The following is a 21165-nucleotide window of genomic DNA, read 5'->3' on the forward strand; positions in this document are numbered from 1 at the left end:
GGGTGAGCTCCCATTGCTTGGTCCCAGCTCCTGCCCACCTAGCAGTTCGAAAGCACGTCAAAGTGCAAGTAGATAAATAGGGACCGCTCCAGCGGGAAGGTAAACAGCATTTCTGTGCGCTGCTCTGGTTCGCCAGAAGCAGCTTTGTCATGCTGGCCACATGACCCGGAAGCTGTCTGCGGACAAACGCCGGCTCCCTCGGCCTATAGAGCAAGATGAGCGCCGCAACCCCAGAGTCGGACATGACTGGACCTGATGGTCAGGGGTCCCTTTACCTTTACCTTGGCTATTGCCAGACAGCTCAGAGGAACAAAGGCAGAACTTAAGAAGAGCGTGGCTGCAGGATCAGACCCATCTAGCACCCTGTTCTCCACAATGGCCAACCAGATGCCCATGGGAAGCTGGCAAGCAGAAGACAAGCACCACAACTCTCTCCCCAGTAACTGGTATTAAAAGGCATTCTGCCTCTTTGATTCCCCTGGCAGCCAACCACCTTTCCCTAGAAAGGCTATAAGCAGGATTTGAAGACCATAGTCCTCTCCCACTGGCGATTCATGTTTGGAGGCATGATGATCCTGGAGCTGTTACGGCTAGTATCAATTGAAGATTGCCACTCCTTGATTTCCACAACTACTGCTATCAGTCCGGGTGGCAAATCCTAAAGATGAGCCCAATGGTGGAAATAGGAGAAGCCAAACTCATTGCTGGATCTAGCTTCTGGGTCAGTTAGCGTAGGACAGATCAGTCTTTCTTTCTTCTGTGTATGGCTATGTAGATTACTTGCCTCTTAGCAGGCTAGTAATTTTTTATTGCAAGTTGGTCTTTTTAAAAAAGAAGCATCATCATAGGCTAGTAGCTTTTCACTAAATTGGAAGGGTTCATCTGGTCCAACCTCCTGAAATGCAGGAATATGCATTGAACCAGGGATTGAACCTGCAATCTTGGCGTTATCAGCACCACTCTCTAGCCAACTGAGCTATCCAGGGCCGATTTGCAAGGCTTCTCTAATGTTTTATCTCATTACTTAATGTTACCATAAGAGCAATACAGAGCGTGCCTTGAGCACTTGTAGCCGGTTGTGTGAATGACCTCCCCCAGAACATATGGTGCTAAGAGTAGCATGACATCAGACCAGAGTCCTTGGCATTTGCTCTTGTGGGTCCAGGCATTGTGCTCCTCTGTCCCCAATCCACAGACAAATAAAGGACAACAAAGACTGGTTCGGATCAAAACAGGTCATAATTTTATTGAATACAGATGAAAGAGGTTTGGCTTGGGCATGGGGCAATCAAAATACTTCTGCCCTGCAAACTAGAAGTGATGCATAGGTTAATCTAGGTGGGACGTCCCAAGACTTACATCAAATAGGGTGACCCCTGCAGAGACAGCTGTCTGGGGGAGTGCCTTCGGCCCCGGCCCCCCTGAGCACGCAGACATGGCCACTCCCCCCGGATCCATTTAGTGGCATACCCCAGCGTTTGGAGGGGCAGGCGGAGACTACAGTCTCCTCTCCATCCAAGACAAAGGATTGCCCCAATGCCCAACCAAGTTGTGATGATTGCTATGAGGTAGGCAAAACCACCAGGTTGGAGCTAATTGGCCCGGTGGACAAATTCCTACCTGGCCCCATAAAACGGCGACCACCATAGCCGCAGCAAAGTCCTTAAACATCAGCTTGAACCAAGGGAGGGTGGGTGGGAAACCCGACGAGGGGAAAGCAGGTGAGGGCTGTTTAAATTGCCAGGGAATGGACCCGAGGGAAGCCTTCCTGCCCCGTTGACTCCACCCCACAGTCCAGCCCGTGTCCTAGCCTGCATCCCCATTTGCCAATCTGGGATGCGGGCTAGGATCCGGCCTCTGATAGGAGGCGCAGGCTTATGCCCATGCCCCCTATCCGTATGGGGCTGTGATGATGCTACCCCCTCGCTGGGGCCTTTGAGGAGCCTCTGCCATCCTGCAACACCACCACACCTAAAAGGGGTGAGCGGACTTGTGATGGCTCTTTCACACATGCAGGTCCTTTCCGGACATTGCAGCTGTGTTTAGTGATGAACATGCATTTGCGAACAAAGCCTCAGTCACTGACTGTGGGTTCTGTACCGCTGCTCCCCACAGGTATGAAGTAAACAGAGAAAACGTCCTTCAGATTCAGCACTTGACGATGAACGACGCCGGGAAATATGTCTGTACTGCACGCAACCAGGTGGGAACCATCTCTGCCAAAGCATCTTTAACAGTGCAGGGTAAGCGGCTCTATCAATATCAGGCCACTTTATTTGGCCCTTGGGACCCTGTCCAGGCCACACCCACTTCCTAAGCCACGCCCCTTGTGACCAGGCATGCTCCTTGAGGGCTTGACCTGGCCAGCTATGACAATGGCTTTGGTTTGCCTGAAGGAAGAATGGCCTCACCAGGAAGCTAGCCTGGCTATTCCAAGAATTACGGTAGAAGGGGAAGGACAGCCAGGCATTCGAAGGGTCTCAGCATACAGCCTAGTCCCCCACCCCCAAACTCATAACATTATGCAGCTGTGAAGAAAGGACAGCATGTGAAAACAAAATAGGAGCGCATGCCCACCTCTGGAAAGAAGAGAAAAAGTGAGAGGTGTTTAAAAAATAAAATAAAATAAATAACAAATGTTTTTCTACTCCTTTTCTGTGAAATTCCCAGAAGAATTGAGGGGGGGGGGGAAACAGTCGATGTTAGTATGTGACAAAATCAGTTAACAAGAACATTTATGTCTTTTGCCAAATCACATTTCTTTCTTAAATTTTGCAGCTCCAAGCTGAGAGAGGGTGTCACAATTTGCTTCCATGTGCATAAAAAACAAGTCGGGAAATTAACCAAATGCCAAAACACACACACCATGTAATGGTTACTTGGGTGTGAGGCCCTGGGACAAATGTCCCCCCCCCCTTCCCCTGTGATCAGCCCTGTGTGTAGAAACCTCTGGCTTCTGTGTGTCAGGAAAGTAGCCTACCATAGCGGGATGAGAATTAAACCTGTTGTTTTGCCACCTTTGCTTTTGGTACTGTTGACTTTTTGCCTCTGGCCACACTTCTTACCTTTGGCTCTACACACCACTGGCGTGAGATCTTCAACAGGTTGCCCACTGTTGGAAGATGTCCATCTGTCTGAAAAAGGTTCCTCACCTTTTGGCTGTAGCCTAACAACAACTAGGAGGGCACCAGGTTGGGGAAGGCCATGGAGGAAAGCCACACCACACCACAATGATGTATTTTGATAACTGTTGTTGTTGGCACCCCTCTGCCTTGGGAGATAATAGAGGAGTGTACCTTTTATGGTGAAGTCAAACTGTTGGAAGGTTGCAGCACCTGCTGTGGCTGGAGAGACATGTTTTGTTGCAGCTGGGACTCATGAGTTGCGACCAACATTGGGTTGGCCCTTCACTTGTGCATGAAGTCAATATGCAACACTCCCCCCCCCCAACCCAGCCAGGCCAACTCAGCCCACCATCCCACTGCCAGCCACCTTGCCTTTGTGAAAGGAACACCCTGCCGTGGCCCTGGCAATCCTCAAAAGGGCAAGGCAGAGCCAAGCCCCGAAATTGGGGGTGGGCAGCCCCCTTCTTGAAAATATTGGTGGGTCCCTGGCCCCCATGGCCCTCCATAGATGGCAGCTCTGGATGAAGGCATCCAGTTGTGTTACTGCAGATGCACCAAGCAGTTTGTTCTCTCTGAGCTCCTCTCAGTGGTCATTCCTCCTCCGGTCACTGCTATGGATGCACAACCGGACTTTTTGTCTCCAGGCACTTGGGTCACCTGCAGGCGATTCCCACAAGGGCAGGGTTGATGTTGCCAGCCTTCATTTATTGTGAGCTGCGTTGGTCGCCATATCCTGTAGGAAAGCAGCGCAAACAAGCATAATGCAAAAGAAGGGGTGACTCCAAAAGGACTGACCTTATCATCTCTCAATTTGGGTAAAGTCCAGGTTCTCCAAGGATACAGCTTTGAGTCTGTTTTTTGGCTTTTAGATCCCCTGGACACTGGCCAGAGCAAGCAGGACAGGCCAAAAGATGTATTGAAGGAGCCGATGGATGCAAAGGTTTACCTGGCAAATGTCACTGCTGTCCCCTCCACGCCAGCAGCCCACCTGCACTGGAAGGTGAATTAGATATAGCAAAGGTGTAACGGAGCATACAGATAGGGGGAGCATGCTCTAAACCCATGGGCCATTCCAACTGGGCCCACAAGGTGATTTCCCCAAATCATGCCCACCTCTCAATCAGCTGATGTGACTTAAGCAAGGCAGGTTTTGGTTTTGCATTAGGTGTGGATGCCTGTTCCCAGGAGGATTTAACCCAGGATTTAACTCATCAGCTGACAGGTGTGAGTTAAATTCTGTTCAGGGAACAGGTGCACACAGCCAAAGGAGGCCTGTAAAATGCAGGTATTTATTGAACACTGCTGTTTTAGTCTGTTCATGAATGTTGTTCAAAATCCAAATTTTGAGCTGAATTGAGCTGGCTGTTCAGAGTTGAATTGCAAAAGCTCGCAGAATATTAATTTAATTTAATTTGGGGGTGAAGATTCTGTTTGGCTCTTGTCTATTCCCACTTCGTTCCATAGCTTTTGTGTTCCTCAGGGACCTCATCTATATCTCTAAGAGTCGCTTGACCCAAACAATGCTGTGGTTTCTGCAGATATCACAGTTCTCTCTGATTTACGTTGGGTTGGGGGAGAAATCTACCCACGTTGCATTTTAAGGCAAGCCTGCTTAATTCACATTTTGTTAACATTTTGTGTTAATTTCACAAGTCAACTGAAAGGCAGCCATCCTTCAAAACCCACACTAGGCTCCAAATTCTATGACATCATCCTCCAGCCAAAAAGTGTGCATGAAAAGGCACATGATATCGAAGAAAATGACATTACATTGGAGGGAAATACTTGCAAAAATGTGTATATTAGTCAAAACTGGCATAACTAAATGCATACATTGTGTGCAGTTTTGTGTAGATGTTTTTAAAGGAAGAAATTGCAAGCTGAGGAAGTCAGGGAAAGTGAATTTAAGGTTGGAAGAATGAGAAATGGAGAGAAGCTTAAACTGGCAAATTTTCTCCATTCCTACTCCGAAGCAGAGGTTAACCCAGATTTCCCACCTATTGCCTTGAAGGTTGTCTCCTCTTCTCAGCGCATAGATGGCTATGTGGTGTTCTACCGCTCCCTGTTGCCCGTGACCACGCACTGGGCTGAATGGCACGTCCAAAGCAACCACCGTACCATCGTCCCAGGGCTTGAGAGAGGTTATAAGTATGAGTTCAAGGTGCAACCATATTCAGGGAAGGTTAATGGCTTGGACAGCAACGTAAGAGATCTCTGGATCCCAGAAGAAGGTACGACCCTTCAGAACTTCCTCTTTTTGAACACTAAATATCATGGGACATGGGTGGAGAACCAGTGGCCCTCCATACATTGTTGGACTCCAACTCCCATCAATCCCAGTGACCACATCCTAATGGCCAGGGACAATGGAGGCTGTAGTCGAGCAGAGATACACCTAGAGCAGGGCTAGTTGCAGTCCTTCTAGGCATCTAGAGGGCTACAGGTTCCTCGTTTCTGCTTTAGAGGCAGTGATGTGGTGTGATCTGTGCCTAGCAGTTTACTTTCCTTAGGCAGTGGGGTGCATGTGAACATAAATAAATGAGTTATATTGGGCATGGGGGATACGTCAGGGACTGGGCGGAGGAGGAATGATGGAGACCGCCTCCCCAGCCTGACCCTTCCAGAGTAGAAGACAGTTCAGAATTACAACAGGGGTTTGAGGGAGATCACAGCTCAGAGGAAGATGAGGGGGAAAGCTGGGAAAAAATGGGAGAGGAAGAAGAAGAAGTACCAGAGAGGCGACAGCTGACAGATACAGTGTCTTTAGAAAGCATTCCCGACCCCCCCTCTTTCAGAACCCGGCGAGCATTGAAAGTAGGAGAGCAAAGAGCTCAGAGGCAGAGGGCACTTCTCAGCACCCGTAGTGATTACGCATGAAGGGAGAGAGGGAGGGGTGGAGACTCACTCGGGGCAACATCATTCTTCCAAGAGGCTGCATTTCCAAGCCTCTCTTTGTGAATGTGCTGGTCCCGTGGGTCACCTGAGAGGCAAGGTCCAAGTCCGGTCCGTGGTCAAAGGTGTAACGTGAAGGCAGTCCGTAGTATCTGAAGCTGGGTGCAGGGCAGGGAGGCAGGCAAAGTCAGGAACAGGTAGGCAAGCAGGGAACCAGGGCGGGTCAGGAGCTCAGGCAGGAAAGCAGGACAGGTTTCAAGCAGGAACACCGGCAGGTACTGGTCACCAATGATGTTGCTCCTGCAACATGGGCCTGGGGCTGGCCAGCTTTTATCTGCCCCGAGGCATAGGGCGGCCCCGATCCTCTGGAGACTCACCTCTCCTGGCCTGGAGGCGAGCACTGCTCCTGCGGGAACTCAGTTCCCTTCGCCTCTCTGTCCTGAGCCTCTGCAGCTCTGGAGAGGCTGGAGCGTTACCTGACCCAGAGGCAACCTCAGCTTCCTCTGACGGGGCTGGGAGTGGAGCACCTCCAGGCAATGGGTCCTCCATCCCATCAGGAGCCAGAGCCGACTCAGCAGATGCCTGCACCTGAGGATCCAGCACAGGTGAGGACCCTTCAGACTCAGGCCCTAGCTCCGGCTCTGCTGGTTATGGAGGCTGGGAATCCTGTGCAGGCTGGGATCTCTCAGGTTCAGCATCTGAGTCTGAATCCCAGGCCATCACAGTGAATATTGAATAAAAAGCAGTTGGTAAGGACTTTCCCTTGTCTTATCTGTTCCTGGCAACCTGTCATGGGGGTTCAGATCCTCTGACGCCTGACACCCTCTGGATGTTTTAGACTCCAACTGCCGCAGCCAGCATGGCCAATGATCTGGGGTGATGGGAGTTAGAATCTAACATTTGGAGGGCCACAGGTTCCCTTGGCCATTGATCCATTTCCCCCATTATTGTCTCACCTGGCTGGACACAGTTCTCTAAGGTGCCAGGCACAGGACTTTCTAGCTGTGACACCTTAGGTTCCTTTAACTGAAGACTGAACCCACCCAGGACCTTCTGTCTACAAAGCATGTGGCTGAGCTTTGACCTAGCCCTTGGAGACCAGTAGGATTCTTCTGTGCTCTTGCACCTTTGCAAAACCCAGGCAGCACCGAGCAACAGCATATGAACCTTGCCTTGTTGTCATGAAATGAAATTAAGAGTACATAATTCAAACATGAACTTTCCCACATCCCACACTCTCTAGTCTTCTGCTCGTAGTGCCAGCCCAAGGCTAATTTCGCCAACCCCTGTTTGAGAACTCTTTGAGATCCACCAGGCATGCAAAGGATTGGGATCCCTCAGTCCTGAACTCCTGATCTTAAGCTGTTGAGTTGTATGGAGGAGGCAGGAGGTGGAAGAGTAGATAATAGCATGTGGCTGGAGGCCTGTTGCACCAGTAATTGTTGCTCCTTCTTTTCCTAAAAAATATCTCAGCAACCCTATCCTTTCCTTTCTTCCCAGTGCCTGGTGCTTCCCCTGAGAGCATCAGCATCACCACATTTCAAGATGCGAATGGCACTGTGATCATCCACTGGGAGCCCCCTCCACAAGACATGCACAATGGTATCATCAAAGGTTACCAGGTAAAGGAATGAAATTGGTGCCATTTGGGTACCACAATATCTGGTTGATGGTGATGGATAGAAGGAATCTGGAAGGAGGACGATTAAGTGGTATTCCACCAAGGTCTGGTGGAATAGAGCATTTCATGGGGGTGGATCAAACTAAAACTGTGGTTGCAACCCTTCAGCGTTATCCAGCTGTTCTACTTGGGGAAACTGGGGAAACTAGAGATGTGCTTGAGTGACATGCAGTTATGTTTATTTATGTTTCCTGAAATAATTACAAGCTTGAGGAATCTCTGGCCCTCCAGATGTTGCTGAACTACAGCTCTCACCAGCCCCAAGAAGCATGGCCAATGGACAGGGATGGTGGGAGTTGAAGTTCAGCAGCATCTGAAGGGCCAGAGGTCACCCACACCTCATCTGGTTCTTAATTTGTCATTTCAAGGCTCGTTTCCTCTTTTGCCTGCTGTCATGCTCCTTGTATATTATACATGTACGGCAGGTGCACTGACTCTGGACTTATGTTCCATGGCAGGGTAGGAAATCTCAAGCCTGGGGGTCAAATGTGGCCCCCCTGACATCTCGACCTGGCCCTCAGAATTCTCAGCAGGCCACATCCCTCACTGGTACTGCTTCACCCCTCAAGTGTCTTTACTTGGCTAGAATGAGTCCTTGAATTCTGATGTTGCTTCTTGCTTGTCTGGATGGAGGCAAGGGAGGGGCGTGTGTATGTGTTTGTAGAAACTAGCCTACTTTACAGAGATAAAACTTTATATTCCTTGCCCTGCCCACTTTTTCCTACACTGGGATCTTCACTGGCTCCCAGTAAGTTTCCGAGCACAATTCCAAGTGCTTGACTTCCAATCCTTGCCTTCCCCCATTCTTAAACCCAGCCCTTCTTCCACGACCAAGTCCCTCACCATACTTCCTAACAAAGGGACAGACACACAGTGTGCTCTTTAGTTAGAAAGTATGGAGAAGGACTCGGAGAAACACTTCCCTGATTTAAAAAATGTGTCTGCACAGGCACCGCCGAGCTGCGAGACTGTGCCACCAGCCTGCCCCCTTTACCCCTGTGAGTCATAAATCATTTCAGGGGAACTGGAATTTTCCCTCTTTCTAATTTGGAAACTTAAAAACAAAAGGTGGGGTTGTGAGTTTCCGTATAATATACAGTCCTCTTCAGAGATAGATCCATTTATGCTGAAGCTTCCTGGGTTCTCCAGCAGCCAGCCTCGTCTCTTGTCTCAGTTCAAAGTGTTGGTGCTGACCTTTCAAGCCCTAAACGGCCTCGGCCCTGTATACCTGAAGGAGTGTCTCCACACCCATTGTTCAGTCCAGACACTCATGTCCATCCAGCTCTGAGGGTCTTCTGGCGGTTCCCTCACTGCGAGAAGTGAAGCTACAGTACAAGGAATCAGGCAGAGGGCCTTCTCAGCAGTGGCACCCTCCCTGTGGAACACCCTCCCATCAGCTGTCAAGGAGAGAAATAACAATACAACTTTTAGAAGACACCTGAAGGCAGCCCTGTATTGGGAAGTTTTTTAAGTTCGATGTTTTGTTATGTTTTTTATATTTTGCTGGAAGCTGCCCAGAGTGGCTGGGGCAACCCAGACAGATGAGTGGGGTATAAATAATAAAATCAATCAATCAATCAATCAATCAATCAATCAATCAATTCCTCTGGCTTCGCACACTACTGGTGTGTGCCCCCCCCCGAAATGCAGCCCACAGACTGGCTTCTTTCCCCAACATTGCATCTATCTCTTACTGCTTTGCTAGATGTGTGACTCTGTGCAGGATATATTTGGTTCCTCTCACACGTACTTCTGTTCTGCAGAAATTGCCGTCTTGTGCCTCTCTGTGTGAGACAGGCTGATGTTTTTCTTCTCTCTCCTTGTGTCTGCAGGTCTGGTTCCTGGGCAATGAAACTTTCTCAGGCTCTAACAGAACAGTGGATGGAGAAACACACAGCCTAGAAGTGACAGGCCTGGCTAACGGGCAAAAATACTGCGTCCAGGTAGCAGCAGTCAATGGAGCTGGAACTGGAGTGCCCAGTAATCCTGTATGCAGTGCTGTAGGTCAGAGGTGCTATCTTGTAGTTGATCTCTTACAACAGGGACGGGGACACCTGTGGCAATCTAGATTCTGTTGGACTACAACTCCCATCATTCCTGACCATTTACTATGATGGCTCCGGTAGATGGGACTTTTAGCAGTGCCAGTGACTGCCACCAAAAGAGGGTGCCTTTAAAAGAGGAATGTGCCAATTCATGGAAGAGAGGGCTATCAGTCCAAAAAATATGTTTCAGATGCTTTACTTACATTAGTAAAGATAAACACTTTTATATGTTACAGGTGGGTAGCCGTGTTGGTCTGCCATAGTCGAAGCAAAATAGAAAATTCTTTCCAGTAGCACCTTAGAGACCAACTGAGTTTGTTCTTGGTATGAGCTCTTGGTATGAACAAACTCAGTTGGTCTCTAAGGTGCTACTGGAAAGAATTTTCTACTTTTATATGTGTTATAACACTGTGACCCACCAGATGGCGCTGTGGAGTCCCGTCTTTTGTCAATGTGATTTACGTGAAATGCTTCTTTGATGCGTCTAAACCAGCCTTCCAGCACTTAACTCCAAACAACTTAGAACAAATGAAAGTTACATTCACTTAGTTGCATAATTCCGTATACTGATCCCAGCAAAAGGCATAATATCTTAGATTATAAATATCTTGCAGTCTGAGCTAAAAACCAAAGCTCTGTCTCTTCTCCGTTGCAGCCTCCATTAGCCTCAGGCTGTTTTACTGGAGACAGAGATTCACACAACTACAATACCGCCTCTCCCCATATGAACCTACTTGGACCCGGAAACCATCCTCCGAGGCCTTTCTTCGTGTGCCTCCTCCTTGAGAGGTCCGGAGGGTGGCAGCATGAGGACAGGCCTTCTCTGCAGTGGCTCCCCGTTTGTGAAACACTCTCCCCAGGGAGGCTCACATGGTGCCTTCATTATACACCAGGCATAGGCAAACTCCAGCCCTCCAGATGTTTTGAGACTACAATTCCCATAATCCCTGACCACTGGTCCTTTTAGCTAGGGATGATGGGAATTGTAGTTCCAAAACATCTTGAGGGCCAGAGTTTGCATTCCATTCAACCAGGCCTTTGGCCAATTGACATCCGATGCCCTTTTAAATGGACTGTGAAAGGAGGGATTATTGGCTTGTCTTTGTTTATTAATAATAATAATAATAATAATAATAATAATAATAATGTGTGTTTTTATTTTGCAATTCTATGTTGTGAACCGCCCTGAGATCTACGGGTATAGGGCAGTATACAAACAACAACAACAAAGACAGCACCTCACCCAAGTTGAATGCCTCCAGATTAACATATGCATAGACCTGTACTACAGTCCTTTTCATATGATTCTGAGCTAAATACCTTGTGACTGAGCCAGTAGAGATAGCAGCCCCACTTAATGATTGACCTGTTAGGCCCTTCTTCAGCTTCAACGGAAATTTCCAGCCATGCTTCACAGCATTGGTTCTGGCTCCACCTGCTGTTGGTCCTCTTCCCCTCCCCTCCAGCTGCCACGGGCACCTGGCACCACTGCTGTGATCTCCAGCATGTGCCCTGCCACTCAGCTGTAGCCGCGCCTCCCACTGAAGATGTTGTCCGTGAGGCCAGGGCTCATCTACTGTGTGTACACACAACCCAAACCTTCTTCATTCTCCTGTGGCTTACCGTAAGTCCACCATCACACCTCGTTCCTTTCCAGAGCCGACAGTCGAGAAGATGGCCAAGACCCCCGACTTCCATTCCGCCAACTACATCCTGGAAGTGGTGCGCCAGCCTGTCTTCATTGCCAGTGTGGGTTCGGCACTCTGGGTCATGCTGATGGCATTCACGGTTTATGTTTGCCAGCAGCAAGCCAGGCAGTATGGCCGGAGACGTCCATATGCCCTAGGTGAAGGTAAGGGAAGCAGATAGAGTCTGGCTTTAGGCTTATAGAAGGGGCAGTGTTCTGACTCATTGCACTGGGTCCCGGGTTGGTAAATGGGCTCAGTGTAGGGTGTCAGTCTGAATAGGACTCTCTGCCTGTGGTGGGAAACCTTTTTCAGTCTGACGGCCCCATTTCCTTCCGGCCAATCTTCTGAGGGCCACGTTTCAGAGATGGGCAGAGCCGGAGACTGAAGTGGGTGCTGCAATTATGCAACCTTCACCATCATACGCTAGACTAGTTTCTAGTCAACACAACCCTCTCCTATCACCCGCTCTGGCAAGCAATGGGTGTTATCAGAGTCCAAGCAATGGGTGTTATCAGAGTCCAAGGAACGTATCCCAGCTGGTCAGAAACACTCAAGGAGGGTGTGAAGCAGGGATGTAGCCTGGGAAGAAGTCTTTTGGCCTGGGAAGATTTCCAAGAGTTATACAGAGATTGCTGGGGAGGCGTAGGGAACCCTGCTCTAGTCTAAGCAGGGATGCGTGGGGAAAAATGTCACAGCATGTGCATTGCATGTGATTGTATGTGGGGGGCATTGCTTCCTTGAACACTGCCCTCCCCGCAAGGAACTGAATACAGTAAGCACACCAAGAGGTCGCTTTATCCCAGGTCAGGAGTTAAGTTGCGGTCTTACTAGTTTGGACCTCGGAAGAGTGTGGCAGGGAGTACTGCTGTCAGCTGCAGTGAGGAATCATAAAATGAATTGTCACTGAAGACAGGTATGCCTGCCTAATGCTATTTTGCCATGCACTTCACTCTCTCCAGGTTTGTATAGGAACGCCAGTGATGACACCATCATCAAACACAGGTATGCTGCAGTTTCCCCTCTGTCCCGGGATGCATGCATGTTTATATCTGGGCAAGACAGCTCTAGCAAAATAGTTATATGTCGTGGGATGTTTGATGGCAATCAGGGGGCAAGTTATCACCCGCCACCACCGTGACCCAGAATTAAATAGCGATTTCACTTCTTTATGCCCTGTCCTTGTCATGCAAAACCAGAACAAAATCACTACAGTTCTTTATATATGTTTAGTCTTCTTGTAATCGGGTGGGGTGGAGCGGGTATATATTTCTGCAGCTCACTAGTCCTGTGTGTGTGAATGAAGACACCTGTGCAAATGAAGACACCCAAGCTACCAATAGAGTCGTGTCATGTCCTTCTCTGATTTCACAGTCTTCCGTCTGTCTGTTTGGTCAGTGAGTCTGTCTGCCACTCTACCGAGTTTTGGATCTATGAAAGTGTGCTATTTCCCCTTTGACTGTAGGGTAGACTGTAGTGATTCTCCCTGGCTTTCAAACACATGGAAGTCAACTTCGGACTCCAAGAACTACAGCACCAGCAGCAGCTTGAGCAGTCAGCTCCTGTGGACTGAACCCAAAGATAACCAGGAATCCCACAAATCTAGTAAGTGTCCCTTGGCAACAGCAGGTGGTGGTTTAGTTTTGCTTAGAGCTTGCTGAAATTTCTCTGAAATTTACAATCTGATCCATTTCCTGGGAATTTTTCTGCTCCTAAATTGTTAGAGAATTTCACACGTCGACTACCCTGGAGAACATTTGGCAAGATAGCCTGAGAATATTGTTCCTTACAAGTAAGGTGGAGAATTTTGGGTGGAGCTGTGCATCTGGTTTTAATATCGTTTATTATAATATGGTTCTTGCCCAAGTATAGGGGACCATTTATCCTTGCTCATTTCAGCGAGTTGCCTTTTGCACTGTTAAGTGGACGATTCACCAAGACTTGGGTTTATGTACGGTTGTGTTTGTGTGGAGTTGGAGCAATAGGACCTGTTGACCCTGTTCTTCTGTACTGCAATTTGTATAGTTAGTGTAGAGAGAGTGGATGATTCTCCTTTTATTAAGCACTCTCCCAGGAAGATATGAAGATCTGGCTTCCATCTGCTTAAGGGATGCTCATTTGTATGCTACTGGGAAGGTTGTAAAAAAAAATAATAATAATTCTGACTTCAATACAGATCAGGAGAAATTGTCTGTTGGCTTGAGAGATGGGAGGAAAGTATAATAGCATCCCATCTGTTTTCAATTGTTTTAACAAGCTGTATGTTTTATTTCTGGACTTAATTTTATTGATCTGCAGCCATAATAAAGAATTATAATATTGTTGAAAGAAGCAACGGGTTTGGACCCCAGTCCTTGCAAACCTCCACTCCTAGCTCATTGCCACCTTCATCCACTGACAGTATTATTTCATTCTTTCAGTGAGCTGGTTTGCATGCAATGTGAGCTTAGTGCAGACATGTGAATGTGAGGGTTCCTGGAGTCGGTTCCTCCCCTGACCCTCTTCCTGCTGCACTACTGCTGCGCTTAACCATGGTTCGGCTTAGCATGTTGTCTAAACTGGGGATCTCACTCCAGACAAACCATGGATTGTAAACCCAGGAACAAGGCATGGTTACACCCTATGGTTTTTCTGGAGTGAAACAAACCATGATCCCTGATTTGGATGACACACTGAGCCAAACCATGGCTTAGTTCAGCAGCCATATTGGAACATCAGGGCTAGAGAAGGAGCCAAGGTAGCTACAATCTTGTCTCTGGGAACCTGCCCATCCATGCATTCTAGAGTTATTTGGATTTTGCACGTCTCTGAATTTTGAGGTACATATCAAAATGCATATACCGCAATGGCCCGAATATAAGCCTCACTTTCCCCCCAAATTCGCTTAAATTCGCAACCTTACAAAAATGGGCTTTTACAATATTGCAATACTAAAACAGACATACGGTAAAACGGAACAAAAAGTGTTTTCTTGCCAATTTGCAAGCTTGAGACTGTTCATTTGTCATTTGCGGGTGTGAGCTCCTGCGGAATTGTAGCAATTGAATAGAGATTTGTAATTTAACGATTGTACGGTAACTTGAGGGCTTGCAAGATCAAAGGCTTAAATTGGCTCAGAGTTACAATTCTACCAACCGCAGTGCTTTTCAGCCTGTAACCCAATTTTTAGGGAGCGGCTTATATTCGGCTATTGACTCCCCTCCCCCCTCCCAAATTTTAAAGGTGTAGCTTATTGGTGGGTATGGCTTATATTCAGGCCAATATGGGAAAATGTGTACTATAAGGATAATATATCCTCTTGGAAATGCATACTATGAGAGAAATTTTAAAATGCATTTAAGGACATTTAAGTATACATATTTAAATAGGATCTTTTTGTAGATTCCTTTAAAAAAAATCAGATTATTGAAGTAATGGGGCAAAATGGACTTATGAATCAACACATGCAAAACTGCTATGAACTAAGTAGGTTGCTCCATCCCTGACTGGCCCCTCCTTTTTGCATTTTCCTTGCCCCCCTCCCCACAGCAGCACCCTTCGACAGGCAGAGCCAAGGTTCCTGCATCCAAACTGTTCCTTTGGTGCCTGATAGTAGGAGCAGCAGCCTATATGGGGCACTCTACGTAGATCTTCCCGTGAAGGACCTGAAAACTTTCTACAATGCCCCACCGCCTCGCCTTTCTAGCCCCAGCCTGCATGCCATGGAACTGGTGCAAAATGGTGACCAGGTGTTCATGCCCCACTACAGCCCGAACCCCTGGCTGGCCAGTACGAGGGGAGCAGCACGTCAAGGGCCACGGAAGGCAAAGGGCTCCCTATCTCCAAATCTTATACTTCAGGGATCCTGGGATAAAAATAGCAAGAAAGGTAAGACATCATCATCATCATCATCATCATCATCATCATCATCATCATCATCATCATTGTCAGGATCTTCCCCAGTACTGCTCATGAGTAACAACAGAAGCCTCTTTTGAAAACTGAAGCTATTTATTAAGCATTGCTATTTACAAGCGGAGCTAGTCAAAAACATGACCGTTCCATCACTATCAGAATCCGGAAGTCCATTCCTTCGGCTCCCCACCCAACACCAGATTTTCGGCACCCTGAAACGATGTCTCCTGGGTCTTCTAGCCCTCCTGCGCTGTGCATGCCTGTGCTGGAAGCTGTGGGCTTCTGTCCGATCTTGTCTGGCTGGTGGTGCTGGGTCTTTCAGCAGTGTCACGGAGCCCTTGCTCCGCTCCCTCGCTTGGAGACAATTCATGTGATAAGCTGGATGATGATGAGGAGGAGTCCCTTTGCAAAAGGGGCTCGGGTTCCCTATAGCTTCGTGTGCTTTCTTCCCTTGAAGAGCAGCTCTCCCTGCCCAACTCCTGAGCAGGGCTTCCTCTCTCCCTCTCCTCGTGAGTAGCTGGGCTGCTCCTGACAATAATCACTCTCTCTCTCTCTCCCTCTCTCCCTTTCTCTCTTGTCTGGGAGTTGCCTATGACACCATAATATATAAAGAGTTGTGAAAGTAAGGTTGCCAACTTTTTCTCTGGCAGAACTCATGTGCCTTGAACAGCTGCAGCACCATTAGTAGTTTGGCAGATGATGCTTCTTCCCATTCTTATTCTTACTCTTATTTATATACCACCCTATACCCGGAGATCTCAGGGCGGTTCACAGAAAAGATCACAACCCTATATAATCAGAACAAAACCAACAATGAAATAACACCCCACCCCCCCAAAAAAGAGCCACATTTTAAAAGGGTATACGATGTCAAACAGATCAACCAAAGGCCTGGTTTAAAAGGAACGTTTTTGCCTGGCTCCTAAAGGTGTATAATGAAGGCGCCAGGCGAACTTCCCTTGGGAGAGCATTCCACAGATGGGGAGCCATTGCAGATAAGGCCCTGTTCTCGTGTTACCACCCTCCGGACCTCTCGAGGAGGAGGCACACAAAGGAGGGCCTTCACTGCATCTGACTGCTAGGACAGCTTTGCCTGATTGATTGTGTCGTGCAGCTGTTAAAAGTTGCAGGAGTCCCGTCTCTTTCTGGGTGAAAGAGAACTAGTAGATTACTGAACTGGAGCCCTGGTCCTGGAGGAAGTCCTAGACCACATAGGAAGTCCTAGAGACACATAGGAAGCTGCCTTATACCGAGTCTGACCATTGAGCCATCCTGTTCACTGTTGTCTACGCCAGAGACAGCTAACCTATGGGCCTGTACAATTTGTTGCTCCCATCCTAAACCATTGGCTGGGCTGGCTGGCATTAATGAAAGTTGGATTTCAATGATTTCTGGAGAATGACAGGTTAGCCACTGATTGGCTTTCAGACCGGTATCTATCCCAGAGCTTCTTGGAGATGTGAGGGGTTGAACTAGGGACCTTCTACATTCAAGGGTAATGGTCTACTACGGAGCCGTGGTCCCACATCCCTAGCGGAAACATTTGCTTCCAAGGAACAAGAATCTACAAGTTCTCTTGGCAGTTTATTTTACTGCAAAGCTGTTCCGCTAATGCTAATTTCAGGTTTACTGCCTGAAACGAATTTCCCTGTGGAGAGGGTGTCTTGTGGAGACTATAAGATTATTTAGGGAGGAGACGCAGGGATGACATAGAGAAAGGTATCGCATCCGTGGCAGCAGGAAACCCGAAGGGTGCAGAGACATAAGGAGGGCTGAATCTGAGATAGTGGATTTAAATAACCACCGACAGTAGGTCTCTAGCTATCAATATTTTCACTCCAGAGGGGGAACTCTGCAGCAGCAGCAAATGTGAAAATGAGTTGTGGCACCTTAAGGCAGTGTTTTTCAACCACTGTTCCGCGGCACACTAGTGTGCCGCGAGATGTTGCCTGGTGTGCCGTGGGAAAATTACTTTATATATAGTCAATATAGGCACAGAGTTAATTTTTTTAACATTTTCTAATGGTGGTGTGCCTCGTGATTTTTTTCATGAAACAAGTGTGCCTTTGCCCAAAAAAGGTTGAAAAACACTGCCTTAAGGATCACTAGTCTTTATTAGGAGCAGAGTTTTGATGGAACTTGAGCCGACTGCACTGTGCACAAAGTGTCACTGGGTCTGTGGAGTGTTAACATTGTCTCTCCTTGCATCTCATGACCTTTTGGACACGCTGCTCTTCACATCCTAGATAGATAGATGGATATCTGGCAGCTGATGATCACAGCATGCATCTCAAGTGGATTCTGGTGCACAAAAGCTTAGGTCACAATCCGTTTAGTGCAGGGTGCTGTCGTTATGCTTTTCATTATGTTTATATTACATTTTTATTACTGATGCTCCATATATTATTATTATTATTATTATTATTATTATTATTATTATTATTAGTGCTTTTTTCTGGGGTGCACGCAGGGGTATGCATACCCCTAAACATTTTGTGAATCTAAGTTTGGCCTCATTGAGGGGCAGTATTCCAATATGAGTAGGAAAATGAGAGTACCCCTAAACATTTTTAAGAAAAAAAGCACTGAATAATGATGATGATGATGATAATAATAATAATAATAATATACCGCCCTATACCCACAGGTCTCAGGGTGGTTCACAAGGTAAAATTACAACATAAAAACACAAAATACACAATCAAAATATAAACAGAAGTAGCCAAATACCACCACCACCACAAAAAACACATAAAAACAGTTAACAAAAATTTCAAACACACACACACACACTTGAAAAAGCAGTTGAAAATGTGTTCTTAATGTTGTACACTGCCCTGGGATCTTTTGGTCAAGGGCAGTATATGAATCAAATAAATAATGATGATGATAGTTTTAAAGGTGTAAGGCTGGGCTTTGGGAATGTGTGATGCCTGAACTGCGGAGAGGGGAAAGGGTTGTATTTAAGCCCACCACCACCAGTCCCATGGCATGCTGACACCTTTCTGAATTTTGCATATTGGCCCACTCCACATTCTTCCCACACAATACATTGTTAATGTTTCTCAGTTGAGCCCGGGGGAGGGGAACTTGTCTTCCACCCTGGCAATGTTGTTGGAGTACAATTCCCATACCCCCCTGATTATTATTCCCCATCTCAGCCTGAGAACTTAGGCTGCCATCCTATATAGACTCCCTGAATCCACTGAATTCCATGGGGGTCACATCTGAGCAGACATGCCTAGAATTGCATAGGGTTGCTCCTCATGGCAACTCCCTGATTTGGCAATGGTAGCCACAATCATGAGCATCAGGATTATTGCCACAAAAGAGATCTTCCCAATCTGGGCCCCTCCAGAAGTTTTGGACTCCAGCTCCCATTATCTCCAGCCAGCATGGCCAATGGTCAAGGATTATGGGAGTAGGAATCCAATGACATCTGGAGGACCACAGATTCCCCATACCTGGCTAGAGAGACCAAACGTCAGAATAAGGCAGCTTCCAGTGTCCTGAGTCTTGAGATAAGGGATTTGTCCGCCTCTAAATGTCATACAGATTCCTGGGGGTGGGGGAACAGCCTTAGCTCAGCCCCTCCTCTACATGATGCCAGCATCTCCCTGCCCTCCCTACCTGCCCTCCAGGGAGGGTGAGGTTCTCAGGAGGCCCTAATTGAATCATCTGCAAAGTTCAGGTACAAATTGAATGCCGCGACTTTCGCAGAATCTAATAGAAAACCTAATTTGCTTGCTGAAGCTGCTAATTGCTGGGAGTGATGCAGAGACGATGGCCTTCTCTGCTGAGGATGAGGCGGGTGGGGTTGCTGGGAAACAAGCCTGGTAGCTCCGAGGGGAACCCCCATCGCTCGGTATCCATGTGGTCCTCCGCAACTTTGGCCTTTGCATTCAAATCAGGCCTTGTGCCTCCGGAATGAATTATGGAAAAGCCTCTCTAGTTCCCTGGAAGGTTTTAATGTGCACTGAAGGCCCCTTACTCCTCCATCACTGCTCCCCTAACTGGACTCCTCTCCAGCCCCCCCTTTTTTCTCCCCTGCTACCTTCAGCATGCTGGGGCATTCCTGGGCCACCTCAGGCAGCAGAGGTGGTGGGGGCAGGGCACAGTGGAGGAGTCATTGTCGTCAGTGGCAGCATCAGGGGGGCACTAGGGTGGAGGACCAGTGGCAGTCGGGGGTGGGCAGCCCTGCCATCTGTTCCTACACCCTCTGCTACAAAGTTGGGGAACCTTTGGCCCTCCAGATGTTGTGGGACTCTGATTCCCATCAGCCCCAGCTAGTTTGGCCAATGGTCATGGTGGATGATGGGAGTTGTAGACCTACATCGTTTGGAAGGGCCACAGGCTCCCCATCCCTTCTCTAATGGATCCAATTGGCTTCCAGAGAGTGGTAGGGGTTGTTTTATCCCATGTTGATGGCCTTTCAGCTGATTCCCTGGTGGCCTGCTGGAATGCAGAGTTAACCAGGGCTATTGACTGTCTGGCTCCGAAGCGCCCTCTCCGACTGCATGGAGCCTGGACAGCCCTGTGGTTTTCCCTGGAGCTGAGGGTAATTAAACAGTCGCTGAGACGGCTAGAGCGCCGGTGGCAGAAAACTCATTCTGAATCAGACTAGACACGGACTAGAGCTCAACATCGAGCCTACCAAGTGGCAGTGGCAACGGCGAAGAGGACCTTTTTACCGCCTCTATTGCATCTGCAGGAAACAGCAGCAGGAGACTATTTCAGCTGGTTCGCAATCTATCAGAACCATCTTCGTCACCAGGGCCTGGTAGGGACCCCAAGATCTCCTGCAATGCTTTTGCAAAGTTTTTTTTTTGCGGATAAAGTCGCTCAGATTCAGAAGGAAGTAGACTCCACCGTGGGAGCAGAGGCAGGGCAGGAGAGAGCTAGAGTCCTGTCTAGTCATGTTACATGGAATCAATTCCAATCTGTTACCTCCGAGGATGTGGACAGGCTGCTTGGACGAGTGAAACCGACCACCTGTCTCCTTGTTCCTTGCCCATCCTGGCTAATAAAAGCGAGCTGGGAAGGGCTGGGCAATGGGCTCTGTGGGGTAGTGAAATGCTTCCCTCTGTGAGGGAGCCTTCCCAGACCCGCTGAAAGAGGCGGTCATTAAACCGCTTCTTAAAAAAACATATTTAGACCCGGACAATATGGCCAACTATCGCCCAGTCTCAAATCTACCATTCTTAGAAAAGGTGATTGAGCGGGTGGTTGCTGAACAACTCGAAGCATGCCTGGAAGAAGCGGATCATTTGGATCCCTTTCAATCGGGATTCAGGCCTCACCATGGGACTGAAACTGCCTTGGTTGCACTGGTCGATGATCTCCGGCGGGCTAGGGACAAAGGTGAGAGCTGTTTCCTAGTTCTGCTGGATCTCTCAGCAGCCTTTGACACCATTGACCATAACATCCTTTTAGAATGTCTAGAGGGTCTAGGGGCTGGGGGCACTGTTATACAGTGGTTCTGCTCCTTCCTCCTGGGCCGTGTTCAGAAAGTGGTGGTGGGGGATGAGTGTTCAGACCCCTGGGCTCTCACTTGTGGGGTGCCTCAGGGTTCTGTCCTCTCCCCCCATGCTTTTTAATATCTATATGAAGCTGCTGGGAGAGATCATCAGGGGGTTTGGGCTGGGTGTTCATCAATATGCAGATGATACCCAGCTCTACCTCTCATTTAAATCTGAACCTGTGAAGGCGGTGAATGTCCTGCGTGAGTGCCTGGAGGTGGTTGGAGGATGGATGGCGGGAAACAGACTGAGGTTGAATCCTGACAATACAGAAGTACTGTTTTGGGGGGAAAGTTTCCCCCCCCACACACACAAAGATCTCCC

At 48.1% G+C, this 21165-nt stretch overlaps 1 protein-coding gene across 3 annotated transcripts in view; it reads left to right on the top strand.

Moving 5' to 3' along the window:
• ROBO4 (roundabout guidance receptor 4) overlaps positions 1-21165 on the top strand; it is a 93893-nt gene that overhangs the window by 30717 nt on the left and 42011 nt on the right. For 2 of the 3 annotated variants that reach the window (XM_033171789.1, XM_033171791.1), the window contains exons 6-14: positions 2116-2243; positions 3995-4125; positions 5137-5356; positions 7518-7639; positions 9531-9702; positions 11401-11595; positions 12391-12433; positions 12894-13033; positions 14957-15295. In XM_033171789.1, the coding sequence (XP_033027680.1) occupies positions 2116-2243; positions 3995-4125; positions 5137-5356; positions 7518-7639; positions 9531-9702; positions 11401-11595; positions 12391-12433; positions 12894-13033; positions 14957-15295 (1490 nt within the window). The remainder of the gene's footprint in view (positions 1-2115; positions 2244-3994; positions 4126-5136; positions 5357-7517; positions 7640-9530; positions 9703-11400; positions 11596-12390; positions 12434-12893; positions 13034-14956; positions 15296-21165) is intronic. The other variant, XM_033171790.1, reaches the window with a different exon arrangement.

This window comes from Lacerta agilis, chromosome 15, assembly GCF_009819535.1.
Source record: "Lacerta agilis isolate rLacAgi1 chromosome 15, rLacAgi1.pri, whole genome shotgun sequence".
Taxonomy (NCBI): Eukaryota; Metazoa; Chordata; class Lepidosauria; order Squamata; family Lacertidae; genus Lacerta; species Lacerta agilis.